The 11,641-nt window shown below is 34.6% G+C and overlaps 1 protein-coding gene across 1 annotated transcript in view; it reads left to right on the plus strand.

Annotated features, from left to right (window-relative positions):
* Positions 1-11,641, plus strand: part of UBR1 (ubiquitin protein ligase E3 component n-recognin 1) — a 166,584-nt gene that overhangs the window by 117,671 nt on the left and 37,272 nt on the right. The window contains exons 30-34 of the mRNA XM_070502794.1: positions 377-558; positions 4,338-4,543; positions 5,962-6,055; positions 6,833-6,982; positions 9,913-10,010. Coding sequence (XP_070358895.1) covers positions 377-558; positions 4,338-4,543; positions 5,962-6,055; positions 6,833-6,982; positions 9,913-10,010 — 730 coding nt within the window. The remainder of the gene's footprint in view (positions 1-376; positions 559-4,337; positions 4,544-5,961; positions 6,056-6,832; positions 6,983-9,912; positions 10,011-11,641) is intronic.

Raw genomic sequence — 11,641 nt, forward strand, 5'->3', positions numbered from 1 at the left:
TTAGCAGTGCATCTAGGAGTAACTGTTAGAGATCATCAGGTTTGCTTACGTTGATTAAATGTCAATGATTAACAAGTGATTTAAAAGTTTTGTTTCATTTAATTTTATTTCTTAATGTACCCACATTGAATATTAGAGGCAGTTTGTTAGATATTTCAAATACTTGGCCTTTTACGTTAAATAAGCAAAGGAGCAATTCATTGTACAATGTGATGGAGCCTGTATGCTAATTTTGAGACATTAGACTGAATCTAGGTTTAAGGGTAATCAAGTTCTATCAGATTCTTACTCTAAGAAATTTTCCCTGACGGAATGGTCATATATGTAAATTTTAACGGTGGATCTTACCTAATCTTTGTGGTTTCTTCATACCCAGATTACTCATGATAAAGAAAAAGCAGAACGAAAAAGAAAAGCTGAAGCCGCTAGGCTACATCGCCAGAAAATCATGGCTCAGATGTCTGCTTTACAGAAAAACTTCATTGAAACTCACAAACTCATGTATGACAGTACATCAGAAATGTCTGGGAAAGAGGACTCCATTATGGAGGAAGAGAGGTAAAACAAAGCAAAACCAAAAATTAGCAACTCAGGTTTTGGGGGGAAAAATTACATATTCACTTTAAATAATGTTTTTCCAAAATATATTTTATATTAAGAGAAATTAGACTATTTTTAAGCTAAGAAGGGTACAGTGAAGGCTCTGAGGTAACTTAGTGAATGTATTTTATGTTGATAAACAGTTCAGGTTTCAAGTGTGCAGTAAGGTTTGTCAGGAACCTTTATGCACAAAAAAGATATGAAGATGGAAACAGCAGAAATAGAGCTCAACTCCTGTTATCTTGTATGTATGGCTTTTTCAGATACACATTTACATATCAGTTCATCCGTTTTAGTCCACATCATTTTTTATGATTTCTGATAAAAATGATTGCAGTTATTACAGATTGGAAAAAATCCTTCACCTGAAAAAGGTAGTTTATATTAATTAGTTTTTCTTTTTTTCTTAAAGAGAAAGAAGACAGTGCCTGTAGTTATAGTCATGGATAGCACATTTGAATGGGAATCAGTAAACCTGGGTTTCTCAGTCATGACCATGATGTGCTCTTGGGGAAATCAGTTAACCTTCTGAGAGCCACACTTTGTGGGCTATTCTATAGCTACAATGAGAAAAGGAAGGAGGCAAAATAACGGTACTTTGAGAAGCATTCCAATTTAAAATATTGAAAATACCTCCTATGCTTATTTTTAAAAACAAGCTTTCACTGCTGTTTAAAACAATGTGTGTTGTGGATACTTTTAGGAAATTGTGCTTTTGCAATAACAGTAGAAACATCATACTCTACATAATATGTCTGTAATTCTGAAGCTAAGTATGCTAACAAGGACCACAAAGAATAAAGACTATTTATTTTAAAGATTAAAAAAAGATATGAAGGTAAACTATCCTTGGCTGACTCTAGTAATAAAACTAGAAATTAATACAAAACTTTAAACAATAAGCAGAAGTCCCAACCGTCTAGATGTTACATATTAACAACATACTATTTAGAAAGTAATGAAAAAGAGACTACTAATCCAAACAAAAGGATGTAAGCAAAAATCTTCTCAGAGTTAATTAATGGGCTTAATGCTTTCATTATTTATTTTTACTGCCTGATTGATTGCATATATAAAATTACAAATAAGTTCTCGTTGAAAACAATTCAGATAATGCAGTCAGTTCCCTTTGACCATCCTGTACATTCCTGATCTTTCTCCACAGATAACCATTGTTGTAAATAGGTAGTATTCTAGACCTTTTTCTATGCATTTATAAATGTGTATACATAAAGAAATAACGAGGCTTGTTTTGTGTTTTTTTGTGGTTTATTTTTATTTTACCATACCTTTTGTTCTGCAGCTTGCATTTTCACTCAGTGACATAAATCTTTTCATGTCAGTATGTATGGATCTATAGTGTAGATCCTACATCATTCTTTATGACTTGTATAGTATTCCATAGTGTGGATATACAATATTTATCAGATTTTGGACATTTGAGTTGATTTTCCGTTATTTTCCAATTTTCCCTTATTACAAACTATGTCAGAACACTTTTTTGTGTACTTCTTTGTGAGTTGTACAAGTACTTCTCAAGGATGAAATCTAATAAGTGAAAGGGCTGGGTCATAATTATTTAAAATTTTAGAAGATCCTGCCATATTGTCCTCCAAAGGAGTTTTACCAATTTCTGCTCCAAACAGTGTATGAGAGTGCCTCCTTCCTTCATTCTCACCAATACTTAATATTATCAGTACCTGAGAAGGTTTGATATAATGAAAATTACAAATTTGTGCCAGTCTGAATTTCCCTGATGACTAGTTAGTATCAGATTGAGCATCTTTTCATATGGTTGTTCACTAGCCTGTTATGTTTTGTCTTCTGGGAATTGCCTGTTACTATCCTTTGCCCATCTCTTTTGGATGCTTTGCTTTTGTCTCACTGATTTACAGGAGTTCCTTAAAATGATGGATACTAAACATGATTGTATGTTTCCCATATTTTGTCTCTATTTCTTTAACATTAATTATGAAGTTCAGCCATAGAGAAGTTTTCATTGTTGATAAAAACAGATTTATCAGTCTTTAAGAGTTTTAACTTTTTGTATCTTGTTTAAGAAGGCTTTTCTTGTCCCAAAGTCACAAATACATTCTCTTACATTTTTTAAAACAAAATTTTAATTACAATTGTATTAACACATTTTCCTTTTAAGAATAATATGTTATAGATAAAGCTAAAGTTTTATTTGAGCACTGGCCCAAATCGTTGATCCCTTTCTGCCCCTCCTCAGAGATGCTCCGGTTATAAGTTTTATGTATATCTTGTTAGAATTTTTACTATGCTATTACATACAAATATATTGAACCATAGAAATTATATAGTGTCATTCAGCCCTTTGTTTTATTTGCATAAAGGGCATTATGTACGTATCATTCTTCGGCTTCCCATTTTCACTCACTAGTGTGTCTTGGAAATCTTTATATGTTCTTGCATATAAAACAAGCACAATGTTTCTCAGTCTTGGCATTTGGACAGCAGTTCTTTTTGCTGTCCCATGAATTGCAGGACATTTAGCATTTCTAGCCCCATATGCCCTAAATTCTAGTAGTGCCCCCTAGTCTTGATGATAACCAAAAAGTAAACCCTACCACAGATTGCTGGATGCCTCCTGGGAGGTGGTACCACACTGAACTGAGACCCACCTTTTAAAATCTGCATAGTATTCTGTATTATGTAACTTCATTTACATTGGTGATAAACATTTATTTCCCATTTGTTGAATAATGTGCAACATTACAGGAAGCTACTTGCATAGACAGAGAGGCAGGAAGTAGTTCAGAGTGTGACCTGTGAAGCAGATCACCTGGGTTAAATCCTGGCTCTGCTACTTCCTAATGATGAGTCATTAGATAAGTCTCTTACTGTCTCTAGGCCTCAGTTTCTTCATCTGAAAAATGGAGGTAAACTGTTACTACTGAGTACCTACCTCATAGGATTGTTGGAAGGATTAAATTAGTTAACATAATGTAAAGTATTTGAAACAGTGCCTCACATCACAATTAGTGCTTTCTAAATATCTGCTATTATTATTATTGCACACATGGAGTAGATCTTAAGAATTGCTAAATCATTAAGCTGCAAGTTTTTTGTTTTAATAGCTTCCAAGATAGAATAGAAACTTAAATGCCTAACAAGAGGGAATGGATCAAACTATTATGGCACATATAGTAAGAGTACTGTACAGCCACTTAAAAATAATGTTTCGAAAGAAATTTTAATGACTTGAGAGAACATCTAAGATATAAGTGAATAAAGTAGGATGCAAATCTGTATGTGTAATGTGATTTTAATTATGTAAAAAAAAGTTGTAAATATAAAGCAGACTGGAAGGAAATAAACAGGTAGTTAGCTCTAGGTTGTGAGAGTATATAATGCTTTTTATTTTCTTTATACTTCCCTAGATTTTCCGAAATTTCTTAATAAGTGTGTATTTCTTTTATGATCAGAAAAAAACAGATAACCCAGCTTCTTGGTACAGTAAATTAAGTATAATTATAATATACATTCTACTTTGTCATCTGTTTTTATGGTACTTAGCAACACAAAATGTATTTTCTAATAAGCAAATTAACTGATAAAAGCCAGAAAAATCGGGGGGAAAGATTTTAAGCTAATATTGCTAAATATCATTTTTGTTCTTGAAGTTCTTGCCCTACAGTTACTTAAAATCTACCAAACTACAAAGGCAAGTGACCAAAACATGTGTCCTCATTTCTGGTCGTTTCTCTTGGTAGCACCCCAGCAGTCAGTGACTACTCTAGAATTGCTTTGGGTCCTAAACGGGGTCCGTCTGTTACTGAAAAGGAGGTGCTGACATGCATCCTCTGCCAAGAAGAACAAGAGGTGAAAATAGAAAATTTTGCCATGGTATTATCGGCCTGTGTCCAGAAATCCACCGCCTTAACCCAGCACAGGGGAAAACCCATAGAACTCTCAGGGGGTATGTATTGTTTAATAAATATTCTTTTGAACATTTCTTTTTATACTTACGTAATTAGAAAAAATACTATCTGAAAGAAGTTTAGGTGTGAGATTGTATTCAACCTTATTTGGTCAGATCACTACTTACCCGTACATAAGATGGACTCGAGGTTTTTACATACCATGTTGGCTCTTTTGTTTTTTTTAATTTTAATTTTTGTTAGCATTTGGCTGCATTATTCATTCTCTCTGTCTGTTTGCCTGTCTGTCTGCCTATCTATCTCCATTTCTCTTTGCTGAACCATTTGAAAGTAAGATGTAGGCATGACATTTCATCCCTGAACATTTCTACATGCATTTTCTGAAACTAAGGACAATCTGTTATATATCTACCATACCGTTATAACATTTAAGAAAATTAATAATAATTCAGGAATACCACTTAATATAAAATCCATATTTGAATTTTCCCAACTGCCTTCAAAATGTCTTTTTTTAACTAGACTTTTTTTTTTTCATTTAGGATACTGACATGTTTCATGCATTACTTTTGTTATGTCTCTTGAGTCTATTTTAATCTAGAATAATCACTTGCCTTTTTTACATGATACAACTTTTTTGAAGAATGCAGGCCACTTGTCTTAGACAATGTCTTACATTGTAGATTTGTCTGATTGTTGCCTCATGATTAGGTTCATGTTAAACATTTTCTTGGCAGGAATATTAATTAGGCAATGTATTCTATTCCTTAGATCACATCAGGAGTTAGCTGCTTTCTTTTTAAAATACCCTTGTAATAATAATAATAATAAAAATGTCTAACGTTTATTGAATACTTACCATGTGCCAGGCACTGATTAAGTGCTTTATGTGTGTTTACTCACTTAACCCTCACAACAGCCCCATGAGTTAGGTACCAATATTGACTCTTTTACACATGAAGGAACTGAGGCACAGAGGAGTTAAATAACTTGCCAAAGGCCATGAGTTATGAGTGATGGAACCAGATTTTGAACCCGATAGTCTGTGCTTTTATCTAGTAGAGTATAGTTCCCCTAAATACTCCTTAAAATTGCCCAAATTCCTCTTAAAATTATAAAAATTAGTTGTGCTTTAGTCATAGAAAATCACTTCAACAACCAAGGTAATGCAACTTAAACCTAATGTTCAAAATAAAAATGTATATCAAGGGTAAAAGTTGTCATTAATCCATACTAATTTTAGAATCATACCTGGACGTCTAGCTTTGTTTTCCTCTTTTTATTTAGTATTAAGAATATATATTCCTCTATCATGATATTGTGACACTCTTCTTGGACATTCTGAAGAAAGTTTATGATTAGAATTTTAGACCTGATAACTTCTCCCCACCCCCTCCTTTTTGTGACACTAGGAGAGATGAATATATAACCCTTTATTTTTATCTTCCTGTACCAGAAACCATAGACCCACTTTTCATGGATCCAGACTTGGCATATGGAACATACACAGGAAGCTGTGGTCATGTAATGCATGCAGTGTGCTGGCAGAAGTAAGTTGATCTTCTGACATGTTCTTGAAAGAAACTAGGAATATTGAAGTTCACTAAAGGCTGCAAAAAGGCATGTCTTCCCATGTCTTCTTTTCTTCCTTCTTATTTGAATAATTGATGCAGTTTTAGTTAGTAATTTTGTTTGCTTGATACTCATTATATTATCACCCTTAGACATTGGTGTGTGAAGTTATCAACTTAACGTTTTCACTGTTCCTTTGTCCTTGCTCTCCACAAACTAATTAATTGCTTTTGATCAGTATTTGTGTAAAAGAAGTAGTAATCTTTATAAAAATCTCATTTCCCTCAAAACATAGAGTGAAAAGTATCTTTGAGATAGAATAGGAAAAGAAATTCTAGTTGTACCTCTGGAAGAGATAAAAATTCAGAAATATAATTCCTGGGAAATCTTTTGTATAAGGTTTACCCTTTGGGCATTGGATTAAAATACATAATTTTCCTATAATAGCCTAACTTACTACTTCAGTTGGCCATTGGAAACTGAGGGAAGTAGCGTCTACATTGTATCTCCATGCTGTTGAGGCAGGAGACAAGTTATGATTATGATTATTTTAAATTTGTTTCTGCCCTGATGCATCTTCTAGTTTGCCCCCAAAAGAATGGACATCCTATTTCTTCTATAATTGTAGCTCGTGTGTTTTTGCATGTAGATTCTAAAGATGTTTATTGAGGCAAAAATTCCAGATTTTTTTCTCTTGTGTTAGAGCAAAGATACTTGTATAGTTCTGAATGGACCTATGTCTTGGAATTTTGCAGGTATTTTGAAGCTGTACAGCTGACCTCTCAGCAGCGCATTCATGTTGACCTTTTCGACTTGGAGAGTGGAGAATATCTTTGCCCTCTTTGCAAGTCTCTGTGCAATACCGTGATCCCCATTATTCCTTTACAACCACAAAGGATAAACAGGTATATTTTAATTTATATTTTGGTTAATTTTTTTAAAAACTGTCTTTAATCCTTTCATTTGGGCCTTTTTTGGTTAGATTACTAGTTTCTTTTTTGCTATTTAAAGTAACTAATACTCTTTCATTTCATAGCTTGTATGGTCTCTAAAAGAACTGGAATATTCATTAACTCAAATCTACGTGTTGTACATATTTCTTCCAGCAGCTGTTAAAGCAACAGAACCTTGATCTCTATCTTTGCATTCACACGAGGAGAAAAAATGTAAAGAAGATTCATTACTTCGTATAGTCCTTTACCACCATTAGAATTGCTATTTGGAATTTGGTTTCTGTAAAGATCTTTGTATTATTTTTAATTCTATTTTTCTGAAGATCCAAATGCTATAGTTGTAGAGATGTGGACAAAATGTTAACTATAAAAGTGAATAAGAACACTAGATTTATCATATGTCTTTGGATAGGTTTTGAATGTTTAGACTAAGTTTTTAAACATTTATGTTCTGACCATCTGTAAATGAAATTTAACAGCAAATTCACTCATTTTTTATAACTAGAACACTCAAGTATGTGTTCTATATTTTCACTGTCCTAACTGATGATAACAGTACTATTTATTATTGTTAATATTATTTCAGTTTAAAACTCAGTGAATTTTTAATGATAGACCTAAGTTTGAACAAAGAAAATGGTTTTGTTGATAAAAACACTTTTAATATGTTTCCACAGCAAAAGAGTTCAAAGGTTTGGTAAATAGGGTCAATAAGTAGTTACTCTGTCTCTGCTATTCCATGTCATTAGAAAGTCTAATTGGGAAATTGTCTTCTGCTCAGCATAATGGGATATAGAATGTTATCTTTTAGGAAGAAGGTGGTGTCAGAAAGATTTATCCTTTATTTTTTGAGTAATTGATATGGTCTAGGCACTCTACCAGGCACTTGGTACATTTATTGTTTTTAATACTTAAAATAGTCTAGTGAAGTAGGTACTGTTATTCCCATTTAAAGATAAGGAGTTGGAGACTATGAGTAGTTTTTTGTTGTCCCAAGGTAGACCCAGGATTAGAACCCAGACCTGACTCCAAAGCCTTACCTAATTATATACATGAAGACAAAGACAAAAGAAATCATAATAAAATAAGTGATTTTCCAACTTCTTGTTAGCGTATACAAACCTTTTTTACACAATGGTTCCCCAAATAGGAGTTACTAAACATGTAAATTATTCACTAAAGGAATATTTAGCGCCTATAAGAATAGAATGCTTCAGGGCAATCCCTTCTAAACTTAGACTGATCCTTACAACTGGGTCTCTTCGAACCCTGTGACACTTTTCATCTGTAGTAACAATTTTGTTACTTAGCATCCAAAATACATAATTTATGTAACATTTTTATTAAGCACTTGAACTTACCTGTTTAGTTGAATATATTTGCCTCTTTTGTTTTTAGAAAATCAACATGAGTATAATCTAAGATATTAAAGTTGAGAGCACATAAAAACTTTATCAAAACTAATAATGAGCTAGTATTTTTTTTTAAAACTGGTCCTAACCAATCATAGTACAGTTTCATTTCTGAGAATTGAAAAAATTCTTAGGTTAAATTTGTGCTCAGATATTGTGAATTTTGACACAGTTCATTATATATTTTAGCTTTACTCAAGACTTTCCTTTCAATAAGCAAATTCCTGTCTTATAGTCCTTTTTTTTCCCTAACCAAAGCCCCAGTGCATGGTTGTACCTCCTAGTTGAGTGTCCTTCTAGTTCTTCTATGTGAGCCACCGCTACAGCGTGGCAGCTGACAGACAGGTGGTGTGGTTCTGCAACCAGGAAATGAACCCGGGCTGCTGAAACAGTGAGAGCACCTAACTTTAACCACTAGACCATCAGGGCTGGCTCTATAGTCCTTTTTAATAACACTGTTTCTGGTCTCCCCTTGGTTGTTCATAACAGTTTAGATCAAGTCACTACCCTATGGGATTTACACCAGAGAGAGGAAAGACCAGCAATAAACACATAAATACAAAGTGTTGAGCAGTGAGAAATGCTGAGAAAAAACTAAAGCATCAGAGTGTAGGGCTAGAGACAGACCAGTGCATGAGGCTATTTATAGACAGAGTTGTCAGGGAACTCCTCTCTGAGATGGTGACATTTGAATAGAGATGTGAATGAAGTGAAGAACAGCGCTGCTACTCTCTGGGAGAAGAGAATTCCAAGCACAGGAGATATCAAGAGCAAAGGCCTTGAGGTAGGAACATATCAGCATGTTCAAGGCACAGCTAGAAGGCAGCATGCTTGGAATGGAACAAGCACAAAGCCAGATCATAAAAGGACTTAGGAGCTAATTTTAGAAGTTAGAATGTGTAATGAGAAACCATTGGAGTGTTTTGAATAGGGGAGTGATACAATCTGATTTCCATTCTCTTGCTGTTCTATGGTGAACACACAGATGATAATGAAACACCATTGTGGAGCAGGAGGAACAGTTAGTCTCTTGAAGTAGTCCAGGTGAGGGATAACGTGACTTGGATTTGGGAGCAATGGTAGAGGTAGAAAGAGGTGGTCAACCTGGGATATGTTTTGAAGGTAAAACTTGCAAAACTAGCTGGTGGATTAGAATGTGGGGTGTGAGGGAATCAAAAATCAGTGATGACACCTAGTTTTTGACTTGAGCAACTGGAATGATGATTCCATTTACTGACGTTTATTACTTCTTATGGGCATATGGGTAGTATCTTATTCCTTGTACTTTTTAAATTCCCTTCCCTCCCAAAACTATATATTTAGATGCATGTTTCTATGATGTGCGAAGTTAATCTGGAGGAGTTTGACTTTCTCATACAGCCATTTATCTAGGAAAAGACTCTACAAGTTCAGCTTTTCAGTTTGAGTTTGTGCCATTGGCTTTAATTATTTTTAAATATCATTTTTCAGTGAGGATGCAGAAGCTGTTGCTCAACATATGACCCTGGCACGATGGATACACACTATTCTGGCCAGAATATCAGGTTATAATATGAAACATGCTAAAGGTTTGCTTAAAATTACTTTCTATTTAGCTGTGGGAGATTTAAGTGTCAGACTCTTTAATTTTATTTTATTTTTTTGAAAAAAGTACTTATTGCCTTAAAATATAGTTTGCAAGTACAGATTTGTTGAATATCAAGAAATAGAGATTTTTGAAGCCAAGGCTAAGTTTGACTTAAACACTTTACTTGATTTAATAATTTTTCATACTGGGAGGCAATATAGACTGATTAATCTGGAGGCACACTATGTGGATTTAAATCTTAGATCCATCACTTACTGTCTGTGTGATCTTGGACAAGTTACTTAACCTCTCTGTGCCTCAACTTTCTTATTTGCAAAGTGGGAATAATAATAGTACCTGTCTCTTGATTGAAGGATTGAGTTATCCTATGTAAAGTAGAACAGTGCATCGTACATAGTAAATACCGTGTAAGTGTTAGCCATTACTATTACTAATATTGTTAATATGTTGTTTTAATATTAATAACAAAAACATTTTTAAACTGTTTTCTCATTTATACTTTCTTTACAATTGAGAGATAAGACTACCTAAAGACTCTGAAAAGTAAACACTGGCAGACAGTTAGGAAGTCAAAATTTGAAGAATGATTGGTACAGGCAGTGAGTTTCCTTGGGTTTTTTCCCCTTCTGTATTCCCTGGCTTTCCTCTCAGGATAGCCTGAGTCACAAAACTGTGCAACAGACATGAGCAGCAAAAAAAATCTAGGAGATATGCCCTCTTTCTGGCCAGAGGACCTGGAAAAGAAGCTGCTTAGAGCTGGAGAGCGTAAGGAGAATTCCTGTTGTGGCTTTTTTCCCTCTTCTGGCCCTTTCCTGAGGCCAAGCCCCCATCATTCAGCTGCACTGACATAGTTGCTATGTAGACACCTAAAATCACAAGAGAAAACCAGTCTCTCTGGCCAGAGAAACTGGGAAGACAGGGACCTCTGTGTTCCAAAGAATACAGGGTTAATCCTCATTATTATTTTTCTGTCTTTGCCTCACAGCTTCACCCCAAAGGTAGCCCCTGTCTCATGAATCTGCATGGCAGCACAGAGGACTAAAACTGAGAAATTTGTCATTTTGATCAGAGGAACTAGGAAAAAGAGCCCCTTGGAGCTAGAGAGTATGGGGGAAATCCCAGAGAGGAACGAGCTGTAGAAGGGGACTCTCCTATTTCTGAGACCAACACAAGTCTTGAGCTCACTCGCAAGCTGCATATGTGCAGAACAGGCCCAAAAAGCATAGCAACAGTTTTGAGAACAAAGCTTCGTGAAACCCCACTCAAGTTCCAGAATAACCCCTGAGTAGTACATGTGCTGACAGACCCAAACAGCAGAGCAGAGGCTCTGAAACTAACATTGGAACCGGCACCTACAAACAGAAAGAAATTGTTGAACCTGATTGAGTTGATTATCTACTAAAACAAAAAAGAAAGTACTTTTTCCCGGAGACTTTTAACAGGAGCCAGAACCTCACAATGTAATATTTGAAATATCCAAGATACAGTCCCAAATTACTCAACATACAAAGAACCAGGAGAATCTGACCAACTCTCAAGGAAAAAAAAAATCAAATGCCAATCCTGTGATGTTTTAATGTTGAACTTTTCAGACAGAGAGTTTAAAGCAGC

This window comes from Equus asinus, chromosome 2 (assembly GCF_041296235.1).
Source record: "Equus asinus isolate D_3611 breed Donkey chromosome 2, EquAss-T2T_v2, whole genome shotgun sequence".
Taxonomy (NCBI): Eukaryota; Metazoa; Chordata; class Mammalia; order Perissodactyla; family Equidae; genus Equus; species Equus asinus.